Source organism: Echeneis naucrates, chromosome 21 (genome assembly GCF_900963305.1).
Source record: "Echeneis naucrates chromosome 21, fEcheNa1.1, whole genome shotgun sequence".
Taxonomy (NCBI): domain Eukaryota; kingdom Metazoa; phylum Chordata; class Actinopteri; order Carangiformes; family Echeneidae; genus Echeneis; species Echeneis naucrates.
Genome location: NC_042531.1, coordinates 1,763,053 through 1,787,241, shown reverse-complemented (window position 1 = coordinate 1,787,241; position 24,189 = coordinate 1,763,053). Strand labels below are relative to the sequence as shown.

General features: G+C 45.9%; 1 protein-coding gene across 2 annotated transcripts; it reads right to left on the bottom strand.

The window, feature by feature from the left end:
* Window positions 1-69: 69 nt before the first annotated feature.
* On the bottom strand, window positions 70-24,018 carry ankrd44 (ankyrin repeat domain 44). Of its 2 annotated transcripts, none has more exons than XM_029530704.1 (28): window positions 23,542-24,018; window positions 16,721-16,804; window positions 15,970-16,048; window positions 15,584-15,654; window positions 14,473-14,673; window positions 13,968-14,055; window positions 13,401-13,543; window positions 12,864-13,076; window positions 12,501-12,579; window positions 12,035-12,149; window positions 11,874-11,956; window positions 9,986-10,094; window positions 9,634-9,702; window positions 9,402-9,542; window positions 8,627-8,692; window positions 8,197-8,308; window positions 7,569-7,640; window positions 7,284-7,485; window positions 6,815-6,902; window positions 6,623-6,740; window positions 6,308-6,530; window positions 5,942-6,029; window positions 5,728-5,811; window positions 5,378-5,523; window positions 5,211-5,293; window positions 4,502-4,584; window positions 4,322-4,413; window positions 70-3,465 (listed from the first exon to the last, which is right to left on the bottom strand). In XM_029530704.1, exons 1-28 carry the CDS (start codon window positions 23,566-23,568, stop codon window positions 3,206-3,208), a joined length of 3,219 nt encoding a protein of 1,072 aa, XP_029386564.1. In that variant the 5' UTR covers window positions 23,569-24,018; the 3' UTR covers window positions 70-3,205. The 2 variants fall into 2 exon arrangements, with proteins under 2 accessions (XP_029386564.1, XP_029386565.1); XM_029530705.1 differs by having other exon boundaries at window positions 3,201-3,368; window positions 23,542-24,017.
* Between the last annotated feature and the right edge of the window lie 171 nt (window positions 24,019-24,189).

The window sequence follows — 24,189 nt, the reverse complement described above, 5'->3', positions numbered from 1 at the left end:
TTCACTGGACAATAAAAAGAAAACCAAACAACAAAAACAGTGAAAAGTAAATACAAACACTTTTGGGGGTTTTTTTTTGTTTTTTTATAATTGCACAGTTTCTATAAAACAAAAGGAAGCTGACAGACCCTCAGCGTGTCCTACTGCATCAGGAACTGGTATGAAAATCAGACATGACCAAATCGATTGTCAGGACAGGTGAAGCTCATCTGGTGGCGCAACAACAACAACAACAACAGCAATAATAATAATAATAATAATAATAATAATAATACTGGCAGACAGTTTCAGTCTCAGCAGGGACAGTAGAGGCAGAAAAAACTGTGCTTGTTACCAACATGTGCTTCTCATGACGTCTTTGTTTCGATCTAACTGCAGCTAACAGGGATTTCAATTTCAACTCCAAATAAATTCATTAATATTATACACAATCTGTCCTGAAGACATCAGCAAAAAAACAAACAAAAAAAACAAAACAAAAACAGCACTTTCAGGATGGAGACTTCATTCTGTCATCAGGTGTTTTTTTTCCATATGAAGCTTTAAGTCAACATTATATACAAAAGCATTTTAATATCAGTACCTACGCTAACACACTCACACACACACACACCAACGCAAAGGGATAAGGCTGAACTTGTTTTCTTATCAACAAAACACATGAAGAAACCAAAACCAACAAGTTCCAATCCTTTAGCTGTCAAAACGACTGAAACAGTTAATGACCGACACTAAAGCGCTGAATGAGTTTTAATTAATCAGCAGCTCAAAAGAGTCTCCAGCTGTTTTCTAATAAGATTACATATTTTGGGGCTGTTTTTAAAAAGGTTTATTTCATATGAAGAGAATAACTAACACACTGTTTTGTTTTTCATTTGATTTGGTGACAGTTAGACACAGAAAGAGAGAAAACAGTGAAGTGAGACATCGACCTCAGCATCAGGAGTCTTCCTCACCTGATGCTCAGTCCATCACAATTACAAAATAAAGCTAAATTATTGGGACATGTGACAATTTCAATCAAATCAAATGTCCCCAAGCCCCAAATGACCGTGTCAAGATGTGTTTAAAATCTGAAATAAAACAAAAATTGTATTAATATTTTTATAAAATATTAAGAGAATTAATTTTCTGACCATCAAATATTTATTCTCAATGAAAATACCAGCAATCATGAAAATGTGAGCTCTGGATTATTCTGAATAACTAATGTTACTCTTCAACCAAGTCAATTTAACTTTATCTTTTTTATTCCACATCGTCTGAACAGTTATTGCTCAACTTTTGGAACTACACTGTCACCGTCAGGTCTTTTCTGTTTTGTAACAAGATTCCTTAATATTCTCAAAACCTGAACAAACCTACAAGGCCTGAAAAGTTTCTTTATAATTGTGGTGAACTGACAATAAAATGACCCTCCACTAACAGGATGTGATGGAAATGAAGCCAAATTTAAAAAAAAAAAACAAAAAACATCAAGGCACTGGACACGTTTGAGACGATGGCACGTAGCTGGGGGGGCGGAGGGGGAGGTCAAGGCCCTGTGTTACTTTACATTTAAGTGCTGGCAGTATTTGTACCATCATGTCTGAAATTATCAATCCCACAAAAAACCGAGGAGACTCAAAAGATTGGATTTGGTCGTCATGGAGAATCTGGGCTTTCGTGATTGGACATTTAAAGGCGGGAAAATGAGGCTCAGCTGCTCCTCGGCCAGCATGGAGTCCAGTCGGTGCCGGAGGAAAAAATGCATAAATCTGATTCTTCAGTCACAAACCCTGTTGTGTCCAGCAGCAGGCTCATCCCAGGTTCCCCAGAAACTGATCCACTTCAACCATTCAGAAAATACTTTGTTGAATTTCAATTTTTTCTAACACGCCTCGTATGAGACGGCTGATAAGGAATGAATTATTATTATTATTATTATTATTATTATTAATAATAATAATAATAATAATAATAATAATACATCAAATTAAAAGTTTGAGCTGAAAAAGTTTCAGTTTGAGTTGAATGGAGGAGCTGAGATGTTCCCACAGCGACATCCTGTTTCCTGCTGAATCTTCCGAGTCCTTCACATTCAGCCGCAGTTCGTCAAATCCAAGTTTGTGCTTCACTTGTGTAAAAACCAGCTCGGCTGCTTTGTCGTACCTTGTTGTGTTTTCAATATTTGGTACAACAAGAAGCCAAAAATCATAAAAAGGTTCAAATTACACGCAGCTCTCTTAATAATCTACTTCATTTTGTACAAACTTTTAAAAATGGCTTTTTTTAAAATCGTTATCATTACCATTATTTAAAATTTTTTTAAGGAAGAAAACAAAAAACAAACACAAAAGGAGTCTCAGAGGTGCACCGCCAGAGACTGAAGTACCGAGGTCGGTTTGGATTTAAGCACCCGTGAGTAGAAAGAACGAACCGTGGTGCATGCAGACCAAAGAACCAGGACCAGAACCAAACCTGATCTGGATTTGAATCCTCCTCCTTCAGCCACGGTCGCAGGGAGCAGCTTATCGTGTCTGTGGCAGTGAGGCAGCTCCCATCCTGGGGGGGGGGGGTTGGAAAAAGGCCCGAAGCCTCCAGCCTGGAGTCGGAGGGACGTTGGTTCTGTACATGTTCCCAACATGAAGACGCTGACGGAGCCGCAGATGTTCAACAGGAATCAAATGAAAAACGAATAATCACACAAATAAATTCAAGTCATTTGAGGTACTCGCACTTTTAGATTTTGGAACTATCAGCCTGTGATCCATGAAGAACACATTTTCAGCAGATTCATTTGAAAAAGGGAATAAATTTGGTTTTTACACTGACGTGTCAGCGACCATCTATTGATACGGTGTTTAAATGAAATTAAAACACCGGCGAGTTTGGTGTTTGTTTTTTTTTTTTCGATAATTGATAATTAAAATGATAATTATGTAATAATGCAGCTTAACAATCTTAAAGATGAAATAACTATATTCTTATAATAACAAGTGAAAATATTCAGTTTAATTATTTTACTAATCAAAGATTCTATTTGTGTAATTTCCCTAATTTATCGATGTGATTATCGGCTCATTTGATGTTGAACACTCGGCTCCACAGCTGCAAACATCTGCACGGCATCACGACCAGGTCGCTACACCTCCACCTGCAGAGTGGGGGGGTGGCGTGAGGCGTTCAGGTGCACGGCTGGAGGTGGGAGGGCGGCGAGTCGGGGTCAGAAAGTTTCCGAGTCCTCGGAGTCGTTCTCTGTGGTTCCCTCGCTGGAGGGTCCGGAGGGGTTCCTGGGGCTGCGTGGCCCCCGAGGGCCGACGGCCGGGCTTTTGCCCCCCTGGTGGGGCAGCTGCCTCAGCAGGGAGCCTGGGGAGGGAGCCCCGGAGCTGCAAGGGGAGCAGAAAGGCATCATGGTAGCCAGAATGAGAGCCAGACAGTCAGCCACCTCTCTGCTAGGAGCACAAGCCAGAGCAGGGGTCAGACCTGAGGTAGAGAGACAGAGAGAAAGGGAGGAAGGGAAGGAGGAAGGGAAGGAGGAAGGGAAGGAGGAAGGGAAGGAGGAGAGGAAGGAGGAGAGGAAGGAGGAAGGGAAGGAGGAGAGGAAGGAGGAAGGGAAGGAGGAAGGGAAGGAGGAGAGGAAGGAGGAGAGGAAGGAGGAAGGGAAGGAGGAAGGGAAGGAGGAAGGGAAGGAGGAGAGGAAGGAGGAGAGGAAGGAGGAAGGGGGGCGAGACGTAGACATGGAGGAAGCAGGGAAGGCGAAGCAGAAACAGGAGCAGAAGACAAAAGGAGGGACGGAGCAGCATTCCATTAGTGTCCAGCCAGCGTACATATGGGGGGGGGGGGGGGGGACTGTGATGACATCACCACAAACACATTCAAGTCCGACTGAAGTCACGACAATAAACGAGTCGATGAGATTATAATCCGAGACGGACCATCGTTTAAAAAGTTTCAGTTGGACTGAAAGGAAACAACAAACAAGCGGGAAACAGTCAGAGTTCCCACCGTCGCTCTGAGATGAGCTGAGAGCAGTTTTGGTCCTTTTGACTGAGCTGTTTCATGAGTCGGGGAATGTTCTAATTAAATTATTATTACAGATTATTAATAAAAGTTTTTATGTCATTAAGTGGCTCGTCTGGGGAAACTTTGTCGTTCTGAATCATTTCTGTCGTAAAAAGAAAAGCCAAATCTGGCAAAAACACCTCATTTACAGTCTCTGACGGGGGGAACTCTGATAAAGACAGCAAACACGCCTCAGTGTCCACTTCATGCTGAGGCAGACAACAATCATGCTGACATGCAGCTATAGCCTGGACCGGACCGGACCGGACCATCCTACCGTTCTCATCCACCGTCTGGACGTTGGCTCCTCGGGACAGCAGCTCCTGGACCGCCTGCTTCAGACCGCTGCGAGCCGCCAGGTGGAGCGGACTGACGTGACGGAGCAGAAAAATAAAGCACATTTTCAGAACTGTACAATCAAATGTGTCCCTCTTTGTCGAAGGATTTAGAGACTCACGTCTGCAGCGCAGCATTCTTGGCATTTATGAGCGTCGTGTCCAAAAGTTTCTCCAGAATCAGCAACACACAGTCCTCCTTCCCCTGTGAGGACGAGACGCCGGGTCACAGCGGGTCCAGAGGAAAACCACATCACAGACTCAAATGTTTTTCCTTCCTGCTCTGAGCAGCAATGTCACTAAAAAAACGTTTTGAGTTTGATTTTAGAGAAACAGCGAGTCAGTAAAACCTGTTAAACTTACATTTCTCTCCTCAAAAGACCACGAGAAAATATATTTCTGGTTTAGAATCATAAAAGGAAGTTTTTCCCCAGAGTGTCTTTGACCTGTTTTATTTAGAAGGTGCTTAAAATAGAAAATGTGAACTGACTAAATGTTTCAGCTAAAAAAAAACAAAAAACTGTTAAAACTGACGGCCTTTTTGGGAAGTTGTGTGTTCTCCAGGTTTTCCCTTCCCAGACCTGATCCCAGACCTGATCCCAGACCTGATCCCAGACCTGATCCCAGACCCTGGATCCCAGACCTGATCCCAGACCCTGGATCCCAGACCTGATCCCAGACCTGATCCCAGACCCTGGATCCCAGACCTGATCCCAGACCTGATCCCAGACCCTGATCCCAGACCTGATCCCAGACCCGGGATCCCAGACCTGATCCCAGACCCTGGATCCCAGACCTGATCCCAGACTCTGGAGACAAAAGGACACTCACGTTGCTGCAGGCCAGGTGCAGGGCGGTGTTTCCGTCTCTGTCTGTCAAACTGAGTTTGGCGTTGGCGCTGGTGACCAGCAGCTCTGCAGCAGAAGACACAACGAAGATGAACAAAACTTGACCGGAAGTCCTGAAACTAATGAAAGTGCAGCGATTAGTCTCCGTACCAAGAGCGCTGACCCTGCCCTTCTCTGCCGCCATCATCAGCGCCGTGCGACCCGACTGGTCCACGGCATCGGCAGGCGCGTCATGTGACAGGAGCAGCTGAACGCAGTCCACGTGGCCGGCGAAGGCGGCGGCGTGAAGGGGAGTCCTGCAGCAGAGGGGGAGGAGTTAAGACACTGTGCCAGTGCTGTGGAATCAACACACACTCACACTCACACACACACACACACACACACACACACACACACACACTCACACACACACACTCACTCACGCTCACACACACACACACACACTCTCTCTCTCACACACACACACACACACACACACACACACACACACACTCACACACCTGCCCTTGGCATCCTTACAGCCGGCGATGTCGGCGCCCATCGCCTCCAACAGCAGAGACGCACACGACTCGTGATCATTCACCCTGTTCAAGTCAACACAAACAGGAAGTGACTGAATAATTAGAATAATAATTAAACTGTGACAACAAACTCACAAAGCCAAACAAATCGCTCATCCGCTTTTTTAAACTCAACAACACTTGTGTGACCTACACAGCACAGTGCAGGGGGGTGAACGGGTTCCCGTCTATACAGCGACATCCTTTCTGCTCCAGCAGCACCTCAACACAACCCTCCTGACCTGCACACAAACACACACACACACACACACAAAATGGGGTTTAACTGAAGTCACATCAATGCTTAAAATGTAAATCCAGAGCTGGTCTAATCAGAAACAGGGGGCGGGGCTACAGTGTGAGACAGACTGTACCACCCAATCAGGACAGATCCACCTCCTACAAATTGGTCGGGAAAAAAGTTGGCTGATGGACAAATTAGAAACTCGAGCCTCCCAAACCGACCTGTGACATCACAGCGCGTCAGGATATGTACAAAAGTGAAATAAACACGGCTGACCGTAGTAGCAGGCCCAGTGCAGGGGGGTGTATCCGCTGTGGTCTCTGAGCGGCGGGAGGGCCGGCGGCTCGGAGCAGGCGATGCTCAGCAGCTCACTCAGCCAGGAGGCGTGGCCTCGCGCGGCGGCCAGGTGGATGGCCGTACGACCCCGAGAGTCGCCGAGCAAAACGGAAGCTTCCTGCTCCAACAGACACTGGATGCACTCCTCCTGACCGCACAGCAGCTGCAGAGAGCGGGACGCACCGCAGGACTCAGGTTTACCTGCCGCCGCCATTTTCAAACGTTTCATCATAAATGTTTGGGCCTCTCGCTCACCCCCAGGTGCAGCCCGGTGAGGCCGTGGTTATCGGCCACGTTGACGTTGGCCTCCCTCTCCAGCAGCAGCGACACGGCGTCGACGTGACCTCCGGCCACCGCCAGCATCAGAGGAGTCCTGGAGGCGAGGACAAGGCCGATGAAGCGACAGGAGAGGAAAAGGAAGAAACGCAACAAGAGACGCTCACTCACTGTCCCTGAGAGTCAGCAGCATCCACCAGGTCTGCACCGTCACATTCATCCAGCAGGAGCCGCACACAGGTGGTGTGACCGTTCATCACTGCAGGGACAGAAAACAACCAAATCAACCAGCTGAAACCAGACTGAAAGGAAAAGAGTGCGATTGTTATCATTATGAATGAGGACTTCCTGTTCATACTCTTATTTTCTGTCAGTCTTCGATCTGAGTCGGAGGTGAAGTGAATAATAATGTCTGCTGCTAAATAAATCAAAAATGTTCTGTGACGTTAGCAGAGAAGTAAAAAGTCTGATTTAAAAAAAAATCTGAATATCCTGTGAATCGTTTTCGGTTGGTGAAGGGAAATAATTCAGTGATTCTTAGACCTGATTGGCTTCAGCATCCTCTTTAGATTTCACTGAAAGAGGCCAAAAGTGCACATACAGCAACAGCCAAACAACTGGAGGCGGAGCCTGAACGCACCTGCCAGGTGTACGGGGGTGCGTCTGTGCTGCGTGTCGGTGGTGCGCGGCGACGCCCCCTGGCTGAGGAGGGTGTGCACGCAGTCGGTGTGGCCCCGAAGGGCAGCAAGGGCCAGAGGGGTCCGGCCCACCTCGTCCCCCTGGTCCACCTCCCGCTCCCCCTGCAGCAGCACCTCCAGGGCCTGAGCGTGGCCGTGATACGCCTGAGACGACACAAACACACTGACGCCAAAACCAGAAACCTCACTCACTCAACTTCTCAGATTCTGAGACACCGAGGACTCACGGCGAGGTGCAGCGGGCTCCTGGCGCTCGGAGATTCAGGGTCATCGTGGTGACCGTCGTCTCTGTGCAGCAGCTGTGAGTCACAACAACAACAACAACAACAGCACAAAACACACAAACAGATTAGGAAAAGTCCCGAGTCCTGTTTCAACTTATCAAACATGAAGAAGCTGCTTCTGTTTAAAAATACATCAGCAGGTTTTAGCTGCCTGAAGTGAAGCCGTGAACGTTTGAATGCTGCCACCTCTTCTTAGACCTGATGTGCTGAGAGGAGGACAAAAAGTCTACATTTTTGAATTTTCTGATTTCAAAGGTTCTCTAAATGAGATCTGAAACAGTAACGACGTCCTCCCGTCCTCTGCTGACCGCTCAGGTTTGTGTGTTCTGGTTAAAGACACAGGTACCGGCCACAGTGCAGCAGGAAACACTAAGAAGGCTCCGACAGAAGAAGAGCGGAGTCCGGAGGACGAGCAGAGAGAATCTGAGCGGTGGCGGCAAAATCTTCAGATAAACATGTTACAGTTCGTCCTGCAGGTTCAGCAGCTTCCACCTCTGATGCTGCAGAGGAAACACTCAGACGACACAACAACAACACAACAGCGCAGTCTCCTCCTGGTGGACAAACTGACCAGCTCCAGACAGTGGCGGTGTCCGTAGGCGGCGGCGTAGTGGACCGGACTGTATCCCTGCTTGTCCTTCAGCGAGGCCGTCGCTCCGCTCTGAAGCAGGAACTCCAAACATCTGGAGCACAAACACAACAGCACACACATGAGCAGACTCACTCGCTCACTCACACTCAAACATCTGCTTTTTCTTTGTATGTTTATAAATGTCACTCGAACTGGAGATGAAGATCTGATTGTCCAGTCTTATCCAGCTTGTAATTTCTTGCTGTTACGTTGATTTTTTAAATTAATTTATTTGTTTGTTTTTTGCTGTGACTTTGACAAAAATCAGCAGAATGTGATTTTGACGTAAATGAGAGAGACGAAACGCAGAAACAATAAAAAGGTGACATGTGCTGAACATGAGTGTTCAACACAAATGTGTTGGACTCACAGCGCCGCCTCCTTCTCTCTCTCTGCCTGAACTCCTTCGCTCTCCGGCTCCAGAGCGACACGACGCCTGTGAAGGGGGGAGGACGGGGGAGACAAAGGAGGGTAAGAACATTCAGCGTCTCTCCTGCAGAAGAACAAACTAAGATGAGCGACTCTGGAAAGAGTTCAGCCGCAGCGTCGCCTGCAGAGATGTGACCTGTGGTTACCACGACAACAGTGAGGCGGGATCCATCAGGTGTCTATACGTGGCAACAGGCGGTGAGATACTCAGTCAGATTTCAACTTTCTGTCCAAACCTGATGCTCTCCACTTGTGTATTTTCCTTTTCCTACCATTTTACCAAATTAAATACCTTGAAAACGAAAACTTTATTCCACACACACACACACACACACACACACACACACAACGTGATTAAACATCAGCTTTGTCAGGAAATTTTGCAGAAATGTCTCACGTTTTCATTTAAAACGTTTGATCCTCCAAAAGTTTTGAAACAAAAGAACTTCGGCTTTCTTCTCCTTGTTAATCATATCAGCCGGCTGTGAAATGTGATAATCCATGAAGATAATTTCACTTTTCGGCAGAATGAACGTTCATTTTTAAACACAGGACGTTTATATTTTTGTCCTGCTGTCTAATTAATCACATTTATATAAAAATGTTAACAAACCCTGACAGGTTTTCATGTTAGCATGACTCTTTGTTCTTGTGAAACTGTGACTGAACTGAAGTCCCCCTCCTCCGGCCCCTGGCCCCGGCCCCTGGCCCCTCACCTCCTGTCCAGGTCTGAGGCAGCGGCGTAGTGCAGGGCGGAGCGTCCCCACTGGTCGGTGGCGTTGATGGCGGTGCCGCAGCCCACCAGAGTCTCCAGACACTGATAGTGACGGCTGGCTGCAGCGTAGTGGAGGGGGGTCCTGGGGATTTTGGCATTAAAAACAAATCATTAGTGTCCAAACTCATAAATCATGAAATCAATTCATCAGCATATTAAACCAACCATGTTACCTGCCACAGTTGTCTCTCCGGTTGTGGTCTCCTCCGCTGCTGAGGAGCAGCTTTACACACTCCACATTACTGAAGAAGAAATAAACATTCAGACTGGAAGCAATCACAGTTATGGCCCCTTAATAACACAAAGGAAAGCACTAAATTGTCTAAATATATATAATATATGCAATATATTCGCAAATGATGTATCATATTTGAAATCGCCTTCTATCATGATGCATCATGAAGAGTATGATGTGATGTTATATATCCGACGTGTCCCATCATGCCGTGCTGTCAATGCTGCTGGAAAATATTCTGCTCATGTTTCTGCCAAATGTCAGTAAAACACTGTTTCAGCGGCGCTCACCCTCCGGCGGCGGCGGCGTGCAGGCAGGTCCTGCCCAGACTGTCGGGGGTGTCGATCTGGAAGCCTGCGGACAGGACCGAGTCGTTACACATAATGCTAAACCTCCGACCTGACGGAGGGGGGAGGGGGGACGCCGCAGGAAGACGAAGGGAGGCCAGACAACACAGAGGAGCAGCAGCAGTCACCACAGCAGAAGAAGAAGAGAGATGACAGGAAGGGGGAGGGCAGAGAGACACAGGTGTTAGTGCAGCAGGTGGGGGAGAAAACAGAGAAGGTCAGGTGATGCTTGAGGACACAAAGACCATCAGACAGTCTGGGAAAGTGCAGACAGATACAAAGATCTGAGAGAGAATTAAGGAGTGTGTTTAGTCAAGACTGCAAACATTCAAATGATTGTGACACTTTCATATTCTGATTGTGATTCATTAAATAATCTATGAGGTTTCTCAGAGTTAGCGACTTAGCTCTGAGCCACAGCTTGTTATTTTCACATACATCTGTTTACATTTTGGCGTGGCTTCCAGCATTTCCTGTTTTTATCCCCCTGGATGTAAACATAACTAATCTATTCATGAGTTGGTTGGACACTGAAGGAAACTTCTGTCGTCGTCTGTGACAGGTTTATGGGCGTTAATTCCACGAACACAGACAGACAAAAGGTTAACTGTGGCTATTGTGGGGTCGAACACATTAACGAGTGCAGCTTCTGTTCATACCAGAGTGTGTGTCTCAAACAGGACTAAATTACAAAACACCATCAACGCTGTCGGCTTCTTAAATGTTTATCTTCATGCAGCGCAACACAAAACTCAAACTGAACCGACCAGACGCTCCGCTGCAGCTGCACGAGGCCCGAGCACATGAAAATGACTTCTTTGTTGTTCGCAACTCAGCAGAGCCACATGTGGAGGTTCATCCTCCTCCTCCTCGCCTCCAGCCACGAGCGCCAGGCTCCAGTTAAATCGTGAAAGGGGATCCGGAGCCAGAGAGGACCGTCGTCTTTCCCCTACTTCACTTTGTTTAATATACCGGTCTTTCCTCTTCTGCGTTGGAAAACACGCTTTAAGGACCAAACAATGTATGCAGGATGAGCAGAAAGGCAAATAATTTCACTGCCAAGATCAACAAGGAAACTTTTCAGATGTAAACAAGATTTGAGCTACGAGTGTCGACGCTCTGAGAGGAGCATTCAGCAGACACTCACACACACTGCCGTCCCATCAGCCAGTAATTGGACTCAGTGAGGCCTTGTCTGTTTCTGGAACAGTGTGATTTGAATTTGGCCGGAGTTGAACAAGTGTGCTTGTGGAGGAATTCACCATCAGGAGCAAAAAACAAATAAACAAAAAAAACTAAACTAAAACCTCCCAGAGAATCACACTCCAAGACGATGCTGAGACGTAACAGACCCACGAATAAAGAAGCAAATGTCCAGACGGATTCAAGAGCTCTCAGAAAAACGTCAGCTAAGTTAGAAATAACAAGCAGCTTTTAAATTTGTTAACGTTTATGACACTCACATGAACCAGTTTGACCTTTTGTCACTAAAAGCTTCCACCTAGCTAAGCTAAAAAAAAAAAAAACCTGAACAAAAAGCTTAACTTTTGAGGGGAAAGGCAGAAAATTCAAAGCTAGCTTATAAATAAATCTCAGCTAACAACTAATTTTCCTATTTAGAATTAAAAACTGCGCAAACTAATGTGGTTTTCAAAGTGAAGTGGGATTTTTAACTTTAGTTAGTTAGAGCAGATAATTTCCCCCAAAAAAACAAACAAACAAATCAGCTGCTTTCTAAAACACTTTCAACAAAAATGAAACAGATTACAGTGTTAGGCAGGTGTACCTAATAAACTGGCAGGTCAGTGCCAGGCTAAGAAAACTGTGCTACCTGAGGACAGCAGTTTCCGGCAGCAGTCAGAGTGAGCGTTCAGAGCTGCCAGGTGGAGAGGAAACATCCCGTGGACTCCGCGCCTTCGGAGAAAAGAGAGCCTTTAGCTGTGCATCATATCGTCGTGGGAATCTGACACAAAGTGGGGAAAGAGGTCAAACCTCGTGCAGTCCGCTCCACTCGTGATGAGCGTGTTGATGAGGAGCTCGTGTCCGTAGCGGGCAGCGATATGAAGAGGGGTGTTACCGTCTTTATCCACACTGTCGATCTCCCCACCTGAAATAAAACGTCAGTCCGAAGTCAGAACATGCAACCGAGTGCAACAAGGCCTTTTATTTTATTTATAGACTTTATAGAATATATATAAAATACACATTAGAACTGATTCTCATTTACAAACATGACCTGACCAAGAGGCCCCAGCAGGCAAAGGAAAACACCAGAGGGCAGGAAGGGCAGAAGGATGAGTGAGCGAGCAATAAGAGGAAAGAGGAGAAGTGCTACGAAGTAAAGGAGATCAGTTATTATCTGCTGGAGCTTCTGGCTGATTGGTAAAGTCATCAAATCCAGCCAAAACCAGCGGCGGCACTGGGGAGGTGAAGGGAGGACCGGCCCTCCAGGTCTCACCGTTCTGGATCAGAGTCTGGGAGCGAGTGAAGCGTCCGTGAACTGCCGTCATGTGAAGAGGACTCTTCCCGTCCCGACTCTGAAAACACAGCAGATGTTGGTTGAGACGCAGCTTTCGTGACCTCCGAGGCTGCAAGCAACAATTATCTTCATTCTAAGGTGGACAGGGATCATTTCTAATGATAGAATTGTTCATTTTGGGAGTCAAATATCCAACTAAACCAGTAAAATGTCTTAATTTATTCCCTGCTCTGTAAAAACGTCAAACAGCTGGGGGCAAGAATCCAGTTTACACCGGACAGAAGTGACGACATCATCATGAGTCACGTCCCCAGCGAAGATCGGCCCATGAAACCGGCGCACCTGCACGTTGACGTCGGCCCCGTTGTTGACGAGGTGCTCCAGGCAGAGCGCTCCGTGAGTGGAGGCGGCGGCGAAGTGCAGCGGGGTGAAGCCCTTGTTGTTGGGCTGGCTGACGTTGGCGCCGTAGTTGATCAGCTCGTTGACAACGGCGTCCTGGCCGTTAAAACAGGCCAAGTGGAGCGCCGTGTTCCCAAAGGCGTTGGACTCGTCTATCTGTCGGCAGAAAGAAAACAAGTTCTGTGTGTGTGTGTCAGAGTTGTGTCAGAGACAATGAGAGACGTGTGTCCCCTCTTGTGAATGAGTACACAATAAGTGCCATTGTGTCAGTTAAACAGGGAGTGTGTTATTTTCCTGAAGTGTGAAACACAACGAGGCCGCAGATGAGCGTGTGTGTGTGTCGGACTGAGCTCATCCATCCGACATTTTGACCCGTCCTCGTTATGCACCTAAGGAATACGAGTCCTCACCAGTACCACAGGACAAACCCGTGTCTGTGTGTGTCTGTGTGTGTCTGTGTGTGTCTGCGTGGGCTCGGACCTCCACGGCCAAGTTGAGCAGATGTTTGACGACGGCGATCTGTCCACTGGAGGCCGCCGTGTGGAGGGGAGTGTATCCCCGTTTGTCCTTACAGCTGATCTCTGCCCCCTGACTCACCAGAAGACACACCACGTCCAAATGACCTGCAGGGGGCGGACAAGAGACCGGGTCACAGATAGAAATCTGTGTTTGTGTGTTGATATTTATCAGTCATGACACATTAGTGCTGGTGATTTATTTTGTCCACGATCAGCTAAAACTTCCGAATGCTGCTTTAATTTCAAGTAAAGCCTTTTAATTTAGTCAAAAAAGGTCAAATTAGGAAAACCTGAAATTCGGGTCATTTTACAGCCAGAACCGGAATGTGTTGTTTTGGGTGGTTAGTTTGAGTCCTCCATCATTAAAACCCTCCGAGCTACTGAAAGGTATTTGCAGTGCGATGCTTTCACCTCCGGTGTTACTCTCATATGAGTTTTAGGTGACTCACAATGCGCCACATTCTTCCAAATACTTGTATCTGATCACAGAAAAAGAAAAAGCATGACAAACTCAGTGTTTGTGTCGTACCCATGAAAGCCGCCCAGTGCAGCGCTCGGCCGTCCTTCTTATCAAAGGCGTTGATGTTGGCGCCTTTACTGAGGAGGAGGTTCACCATCTGAGGGAGAGGAGGAATGAATGTTTTTACATAACGCTGTTGTAAATACACCTCGTCACTTGGCTCAAATGTTACATAAACAAGGCTGTCAAATGAAAATAGGAGAGCGGTCCATTCAGCTCGGCTTCAGAAATCTGCCGCCTCTCATTGTTAATTTTAGATCCGGCACATTTGTGAATGATACTATCTGAGACAAGGAGCGTTTCCAAATGAACAGCCCACTTAATCGCCCCGATGGTGCAGCTGCACTCGCCCACCTGTTTCCTTCAACCGAGCCTCTCGCCCAAAATAACACAAAGGGGCGGTTACATCACAGCCTGTTCGTCGGTGAGCTACACTGAGCTGAGAGGGAAGTGGACGCCGCGCTGCAGGAAGTGATGCAAACAGTTGCATGTTGCTGACAGGAAGCTTCCGTACCTCGGTGTGGCCATTGAGGGCGGCGTGGTGCAGGGCGGTGCGTCCGCCGCGGTCCGACACGTTGACACTGCTCAGCAGCGGGATGATGACCTCGGCACATCGCAGCGCGTTGTTGGCCGCGGCGACGTGAAGTGGCGTCTGCCAGTTCTTGTCCCGAGCATTGACGTCGGCTGAGTGGCGGATCAGAACTCGCACCGCCTCCTGAAGAAGACAAAAATGTTTTGAATCATTTTTGATACTTTTACTTTCTGTGTGTGTTTCTCTGCTTAAAATGGTTGTTTAGGATCCAGAAGACTGCAGGAATAATGTGGATGTTTGTTTTCTGGATTTATTTACTCTCTTCTTCTTCTCTTCCAGCCACAGCTCTGCCTCGTCTCCTTCAGTATCACGACTACAGTCACTGAACAAAAACATCCAAACAGTCTCTAAACTAACGATTTATATCTTCAGATACTTTTCTGGTGAGATTCGGTTTTTACAGCGAAATCGCTGGGAATAAAGCAGCAGTGTCAGAGAAAGCTTCAGCAACTTATCTACCCAAAACCAAACGGACAGCATGCAAAATAATCAAAGAAGAAATGCTGGACGAAGCCTGTAATCCGCTGTAGATATTCCACGGCTTCATTACAAGCGTCCCCTAAAAATATCAAAATGAAACTAAAAGCCAAAATGTTCTGCAGTATCCGGCAGTTTTGATTTGTGGAGGATAGTTATTACTTTTTGATAATCAGTACACTTCATTCACATTCAGTGAAACGCAGGTTTCAGCAGTGACTTCTTTCGTTCCTACACAGTAAAAGAAAAGCCACTAAAAGGGGAAGTACGTTCATCAAAGCTGCCACTAAACTTCCTCAGCCATGTTGAACGACCTGTTTGGACTGAGTTAGGTTGAAGCTCGCTGAAGGAGTTCAGTCTGGGAGCAAAATGTAAAAGTGCCAAAAGGGAGCGGCCGAAAAAATGATGACTGCTGGCTTTCTGTTTTCAGGTAAACAGGCTCATTGACACCAGAGTCCCAGACGGGATCCTCCACCGCCCTGCTGCTGTTGTTTAGGGAGGAAGAAAGGTGTGTGTTTGTTTGTGTTCCTCTCCATGTGTGTGATTGTGCGCTCACTTCGCTGCGAGATGCCACGGCGCGATGCAGAGGGGTGAGCCACATGTTGTCTTTGGCGTTGACCCGAGCTCCTGCAGAGGACAGACAGAAAAGGCTTCAAACTCCCAAATCAACATTTACATTTGTAGCTCTAATGGTTCTAAATTTAAGTTGTAAACACCAAATCAAACAAGATGAAGTCATAGCTCACAGCATTTTTTTTTTTTTTGGTCAAAAAATTTCCAATGAAAAGACCAAAGCCAACAATGAGGTCATGCATCCAAACTGTGCAGCAGAAAAATAAATCCGATTCATTAACAGATCGGTGAGATTCGTGTGCTGTGGCCAAATAGTGACAGGAAGAAAATAAAAGAGCTGTCCAGATGTGACGGAGAACCAGAGTTTACCTGACAGGATGAGGAGCTCGGTGATCTCGGCATCACCCAGGAAGGCCGCCGCATGGAGTGGAGTTCGCTTCTCTGAATCCTGAAGGAGGAAGTCGCTCCGTTAGCTTTCCAGTATGTGAAGACACGGCACAGCTCTGATTTTCCTCCAAGAATCAATTACGTATTTATGAACTTATATTTGGATCCAAATCATTGACATAAATATATTTTATATATATATATATGTGGACTGGGCTGCAGCTGCTCCAATAAGAACTCATCTAAAGAGGACAGTGACGGAGACATTTGGAGCCTCCTATACAGGAAATCCATATAAATACAGCAGGCCGTCCACAACATGTGTTATGAATTTAAACCCACATGAGCTGATGGAAACAAACACACGCTCTGACCTCTGACCTTCCTCCACTCACCCTTTGGGTGTTAGCTGCTGCCAGAAGCAGCCGGTGAAGTCGAGGCTTAGATTTCTTAAAACCAAGCGCTGCTCACAAGAGTGGTGGAAAATAAAAATCTAAAAAAGTCTACAGATGGCTTTTGATCTGCTTCAGATCTCATAAGATGCTGAGTCTGAATCCTAATAATAGAATGGACGGCAATGTTTTCCAAACAGTTCGAAGTGCCTGATATTGTGAAAAAACAGATCTTCTTAAATCATTATGTGCATAAGAACAGAGTCACAGATAGAATTAGCTGATTCTCAACATATTTTTGGGTCTTAATGTGGCTCAGAGGACGTCCCGCCTGTCCTCACCAGAGCGTTGATGTCTTCAGACTTGTATATGAGCATCCGGATCTCCTCGGGGTCTCCGCTGAAGATCGCCTGGATGAGAGGAGGCTGAGGAGAGAGAGGACGGAGACGCTCAGCATCACATGACCAGAAGCAGCACGCAAGAACACCCGAGTGTCACATGATCAATTAAAACAGCCGGTCAGCTGATCGAAGCAGACTGAAGGAGGCCAAACGTCACGCTGGAGGAAGTATTTCCTGGACGTTACACGAGAGCGTGATCCTTCCCACGGTGTGTGTGTGTCTGTGTCTGTGTGTGGGTATTTTATTTGTGGGGGAGCAGCTGCTTGACTTTCAGCTGACGTGTTTACAAAAGATGAAATGAAGATGGAGGGTAGATGACAAAATGGCTGCTGGGCAATAACATAGAGAGAATCCCTGTGGTTGCGTTGTGTGTCTTTGTGGTGATTTTTTTTTTTGTTGTTTTGCATCTTTCTGAGTGTCCTCTTAACAGCGTTGCGTCTCAGATTGTTTGTGTATCTTCACCGTTGTTCTGTGTATGTTTATGGTTGTTTGGTATTTCTGCTGCTCTTCTTAGTAATTTGTATTCATACTTGTATTGTGCTACTTTAGTGGTGAGTTGCAGCCGTCTTGTACTTCTCTGCACTGATCTTTCCAACGGCCAGCAGGTTTTAAGACTCGGTTCACTTCTTGGAAGAGACACTGCTGTTGTAGAAAATCCTCAGTAGATAAAGATCTAAAAAAATAAAATGCTTTAAAGGAGGACATTGTGTGGAGGTCGCTTCTCTGAGCCCTTATTTTCACTCACGGATCACAGATATGAAGTAAATAGAGGCTCAGAAGCACACCAGAGTTCAAAACAAAGTTCCCTCCGTCGACATGAGGGAGAAATACTTCAGACTGACGAGACGGCACAAGTAACATCAAGTGTTTTAAACTCCAGCTGTTGATTTTCATTCTCTTCTGACTGACGTGAAAATCATTCGCTGTGTGAAACGCAGAGAATTATTTTCTAATTATTTATCACAAATGTGTTTGATTTTTCCTCTTAACGTAGAAATGAACGAGTAACACTGGATGTTTACAGACAGAGCGGATAACGTGTCAGAGTATCTGCAGGCTGCAGGTTAGACATGTTACTGATGAATCAGATCGAGCGGCGTTGGGCCTCGCCTCACTTCCTGTTGCACCGACTCTCCTTCTGTGAAACTACAGAGAGGAACCGCAGAGCAGCGTTTCACTTCTGCTTTAAAAACGGAGCACGAAAATCAACACCACTTCCTCTTCCCCACTTTTTCTCCCTTTGAATTTAACTTGAATGCCACATCACCATCTTACTCATGATTGGCCTTCGAAGGCCGGTGCTGTTTATTGGCCTCTGAGTTTAACCGCCAAAACTAAATTAGACAGTTCTCATGACTTACTTCCCTCAGTTTGAGCCGGCTGCTCCACAAAAACACCTTTTCTTTATCAGACTATGGAAGATTTTATGCTAAGATAAGCTAATTTAAGCTACTGAGATGAGGCGAGGTTTGATAACAGAAGGTCAATACAAATGGACGCTCACTCAAAAAAAAGTCTTTACCTTCATCCTATCTACTGGCCATCAGGGGGCGACGCCACAGACTCTAAACAGAAACCAGGTTGTGTTGGAGTCTATGGGAAAATGTCCCTCCTCCTCCTCAGTAAACCTTTTCCTGATGAGTTTATGGTCTCAGTCTCTAGTTAGTGAGATTTCTCCGGGAAACTTCCACCTACTCTCACACTCAGGATTCATCTCATGCCACTCAGAAGGAAGCTTGAGGCGTCACCAAAGAGGAACCACACGGCTGAAAGGAGAGGGAAAGCGGCTGAGGAAGCGTTTCCTCCTGGACATGGACCAGCACACACCTTTTCACTCACTACTGCAGCCGAGCTGACAAGCAGGGGAACGAGGAAGGACACATGTAAGGAGTAGGGAGCAGTGAAGGAGAAAGAGAGAGCCGGCCTTTAAAGAAGCAGCGATGCCTTTCTCTCCGCGTGCTCACAAACAACAAGCAAGTCTAGATGCACAAAAACACACACTGCGCTGGGGAGGGCTGCTGCTGGCACCAGACAGGGAAGGAGATTTGGGGAATAAGTAGAATAACAGAATAACTGTTTGTACAGCATGAATTACAGCAGTCCCTGAAACACACACCAGCGACTACACAACAAGAAGACGAATCTCAGACCAGCGAATCTGCAGATTTTTAAAAGCATATCTGAGAAGTTAACTTTAATAAATGTAGGTTTCCAGATACCAACTATAAAATATATGCAAATATTCAACCTGAATCAGGAAGTATTATCCAAATCCAGTCTATAAAATGTGCATCTCGAACAATCACAGATTAATAATCAGAACAGTGAAACTGTGAAAATGGAGGAAGTTTGTTTCTCAAACAGAAAGCCTGAGATGGAAAGTGGAAGTGGAAATCTAAAGTCTAAATATGTTTGAAAAGAACTCCCCACTGTGTCACTTGTTGTAATATTTTTTGTGTTATCTTACAACACAATTTGTTTGCTTTTCTGGCCAACAGAGACTTTGTTGTTGAGTTCAACTCGTAAAGGAAATAAAAAAAATCAGGCTGCTGGTAACAAAGTCCAACTACCCTGCAACACTGGTGTCACTTCCTCGTTTTATTTCTATCATCGGGATCTTTACACACTCAGTTGCATTTGAGTAAATAAACAGCCAATCACCTGCACAATTCCATCTTGATTCAAGCGTGCTGCGTGCTCATTGGCTCACAGACACTCAGGAGATTTACTCAATTTTTCAATCCGTTATACAATCAAACCACTTTGGTTGAAAAAAAAAAAAAAAAAAAACAGTCAGTGACATCACAACAGTCGGTTTAATGAGCCCCTCTTCTGATTGGCTCACTGTTTTCTGAGTAATCCAATAAAAATATAACAGATTTCACTTTGGGAAAGCGAATCCTGCAGGGTTTGATGATGAGTCCAGATGGCATCGGGCCTTCAGATACAGAAGGCCTTTAACGTCTACCTTCAGACCGTCCCGACCTTTAATGGAATCTGTGGTTTTGTCTCTGCTCCTGAACTCGTGGTTGTTTACTTTTTAAAAACCACAAAACTGCTCAAATGGAGCAACTTTGATTTCAAATATGGAAACTGAACGACTTCATTTTTCCTCCAATGCAGATAAAATAACTTCTGGATGAGAGAGAGGGAACTCTGAGGATGATGTCAGGACTTCAGATCTTTGAACTCTTGACGCTCACCAGCACAGCTGCCACCTCAGAGTTCATTGTTGCTCTGCACACAGTAACGGCGGTGAACGTTTCTCCTTCGCCTCGGCAGTGACAGCGTGACAATCAGAGCTGCTGACTGCAGGGTCACCTCTGGTTTCTAAGGAACTGAGTCTGGACCCCGTTGATACAACAGGCAGCGCACACAGATTTCCCCTCTGCAAACTTCCTCCATCAGATTAGCCCCGCTTCCATTCCACAGACACACACCAGAGGCAAACGTCACGTCGCTACGATGCAGCACACAAAGAGGTAACAGGGGCCTTGGTGTCAACGCCACAACGCCCAAAGAGCTCAATGAAAACCACAACACAACCTGCATGTTGTTCATTCCCTCACTCTCCAAACGCAGAGGTCTGAATCTTTCACTTGACTAAATCAGACAAAGGAATCAATACAGGAAACCTGCACGAAAGAAGAAAAGCAAAGGAGATACAGAAGAAAGGAAAGCTGATAATCTTCGCGCACACGTGCACTGCAGAGAAACACTTGCTGTCCGTGCACAGTAGCGGAAAGTCAGAAGTCAACAATTTCCTGTACTTCCTCTGCATACTGTTTGAGTACTTCTACCTTCAAAGCCTTCCGGTGTCAGCGAAAAAATAAAGAAAGGAAAAGAAAATGCAGCTCAGCCTTAAAAATCTAATCTGCTGCACAAAACTGCTTTTGACCTTTTTGATCTCTTTGACAGGTGAAACTGAATTCATAGTTAAAAGTCACACACACTGTGTGAGGTTTGAAAAAAAAAACAACAACAGGAAATGTCTTATAGTAGCTATTGAAGGAACTGAACGACACAATGAACACAAAGTCAGGCTGATTTGTGTGATGATACACATATTTTCAGGCGTGAAGCGAAGTGCATCATAGTTAAATATCCGGGGGGGACAAAAGGATCCAGCACGGCTCTGGACTCTCTGGGCCGCCATGCAGCTCTCTGCAGCTCATTTTGGGAACCAGTTTTCTCTTTCTGGTGTCACTTCTGCAAACTCACAGAGTCAAGCAGAAGCTTTAAAAAAATAATAATAATAAAATAAAAATCAACCTGATGATTTCATTCGTGATTGAGCGACATTGATAATCCGAGCTGATAGAAACGTTTCTGATCTGACGCAGCTTCGTCACTCCGCTCAGATCAGATCAGGCCGTTCATTTTTTTTTTTTTTCAGGCAACATGCTGATGATGGCTGATAACATGATGGCAGCTCAGCTCAGCAGTTTATAAGTTGTTGTTTTGTTAAGTTTTTTTTTTTTTTTTTGCAGTGTTATAATTTGCTGATCAGGAGTCAGTCACATGAATATCTTCTGTTGTAAGATCCTTTTTTTAGCCAGTGATAGTGAGCGATGATCAGTCTGCTTTCTGCCTCTCGTGGCCTGAAACATGGAGGGTTTGTAGAAAACAGTTCAATTCATCTGCTGTTTTTTTTTTTTTAACTTTAATTTAATATTCCACATATTCACCGATTTCAGCTTCAGTCTGAAGTTTTGTAGCTCAAACTTAAAAACATTTAAGTTTTCAGACAGTGATGGAAAATCAATTCTAAAAAAAAAAAAATCTAAAAATCATAAAACTCCAGTTTCAATTTGCGTCATCTCTAAAGAACGCCAAATTTTTCTGTTCCTGCTTCTAAAAGGTGAGGAATTTGTACTTTTTCCGTGCCGTTGACCATAAGTTGATTAATTGAAAGAATAATGTGCAGTTTTTGTACATTTCTCTCAACACTTGAAGGCAAACGGAGCTGAGGAGCATCATGTGATCTGATAAAAAGCAGCTACTTAAAAGACCTTGTGGTGAGATTGCTGGGCCTCTGAAATATGTTGCCTTGGGATAAAATGTTATCAGAAAGCCATTTTTCATGGTTTGGGTTTGGAGGTCGTCGAAGGAAACACAGCGTTGGTTTGTGTTAAACATTAAATCAGCGTATTTAATATTCATTACTGATAACGGACGAGGGAACGTCCGAATGCAAGATGTTTTTTTTTTTTTTTTTTTTTTTGCTACGAGCTGATCGCGACCATCTGACAGGCAAAAAGATAACACGTCATCTGAGTACAAGGAAATATGGACTAGAGACACCACACGGGCCCTTTAAGTATATTTAAAATCCAGCACAGATGTACTCTAAAGCTGCGACCTAGTTATTTTTTTATTAGCATTACCTCGGACAGAACTTTTCCTCGACAATAGATTCGTTCATTCAGGTGAATGAACAATAATAATTGTTATAATTGTTCAGAGCGGCCGACTTCCTGCGTTAACTGTAACACAAAACCTAACAGAGACAGAACTCGGAAAGTAGGAAATATTCAGATCCAGTAAGGAGAAGAAATAATCCAAATGTGAATAAAACAGGTTGCACATCAGAAGGAGAAGTTAAACTGGGGGGTCAGCAGGGGCCCCTCGGCCCCGGAGGAGCTGGATCCTGTCCTGTCAAACTACAGATGGATGTTTGACAGGAAAGAATGAAGAAGTGAAGGAGTGAAGAAGTGAAGGGGTGAAGGGGTGAAGGGGTGAAGAAGTGAAGGGGTGAAGGGGTGAAGAAGTGAAGGAATGAAGAGGTGAAGAAGTGAAAGAATGAAGGAGTGAAGAAGTGAAGGGGTGAAGGGGTGAAGAAGTGAAGAAGTGAAAGAATGAAGAAGTGAAGAGGTGAAGAAGTGAAAGAATGAAGGAGTGAAGAAGTGAAGGGGTGAAAGAATGAAGGAATGAAGAGGTGAAGAAGTGAAAGAATGAAGAAGTGAAGAGGTGAAGAAGTGAAAGAATGAAGGGGTGAAGAAGTGAAAAAATGAAGAAGTGAAGAAGTGAAGAGGTGAAGAAGTGAAAGAATGAAGGAATGAAGGGGTGAAGAGGTGAAGAGGTGAAAGAATGAAGGAATGAAGGGGTGAAAGAATGAAGAAGTGAAGGAGTGAAGAAGTGAAGGAGTGAAGAAGTGGAGGAGTGAAGAGGTGGAGGAGTGAAAAAATTAAGAAGTGAAGGAGTGAAGGAATGAAGGAATGAAGGGGTGAAAGAATGAAGAAGTGAAAGAATGAAGGAATGAAGAGGTGAATAAGTGAAAAAATTAAGAAGTGAAGGAGTGAAAGAATGAAGGAATGAAGAGGTGGAAGAATGAAGAAGTGAAGGAGTGAAGAGGTGAAGAAGTGAAGAGGTGAAGGAGTGAAAGAATGAAGGAATGAAGGGGTGAAGAGGTGAAGAGGTGAAGGAGTGAAAGAATGAAGGAATGAAGAGGTGAAGAGGTGAAAAAATTAAGAAGTGAAGGAGTGAAAGAATGAAGGAATGAAGGGGTGAAGAGGTGAAGAGGTGAAGGAGTGAAAGAATGAAGGAATGAAGAGGTGAAGAGGTGAAAGAATGAAAGAATGAAGGAATGAAGGGGTGAAGGGGTGAGTTAGGGACTGTCCTGGTTTTAACGGAGCAGAAATCAGGACATGGAGCTGTTTTCTCTGTTCCACATCACAACGGGACAAAAACAGCCCACAGCTGGATGAAGCAGGCGGAGAAGGGAGTTCTGTTCGGGGCTAAGCTAACATGCTAAGCTGTACCTGGTCGGCCAGTTTGAGGACAGCCATCTCTGGGTCAGCTCCGGCAGCTGCTCCGCTCCCCCCCCGGGCTCCGCAGCACCATGTACGGCGCGCTGCTGCGCCCCGGCCGGCCTCTTCCTCCGCTTCTCCTCTACCGTCCGGCGGCTTCTTCCTCAGCGGACACACGGGGAGCTGCTGCGGCCGGAGGCTGTGATGAAGGCCGGGCCGAGCTGCAGGGCCATCGGCCCCGCTCCGCTGAGGCTAAGTGCGGCGGTGCCGCCGAGTCGACGCGGCCGCTCTCGGTCGCTGGTAAGGCGGGGAAGCAGGAGCGGGACGCACCGCTGCAGAAAAAAACATCCACCTCCACGTTCGGCTCTCCTCCGGCGCCTCTGAGAGCCGAAGCCCTCCCTGCTCCCCGGTCTGCACAGCCACAAGCCTCCGGGAGAGGCAGCAGGGGGACAGCCGAGCTCAGCTCACAGGAAGTCGGCGTCTGACTCTCCTCCTCTCGGATGGAGCGGCAGCTTCCTCCGCATCAGAGCGCCGGCGGCCCGCAGCGCTGCTGCCATCCACCGGAGGACCGGCAGGAGTATTTATGATAGAGCCTCCGACCACACCAAACTATTATTATTATTATTATTATTGTTGTTCTACAAACTGAGCCCAACAGAC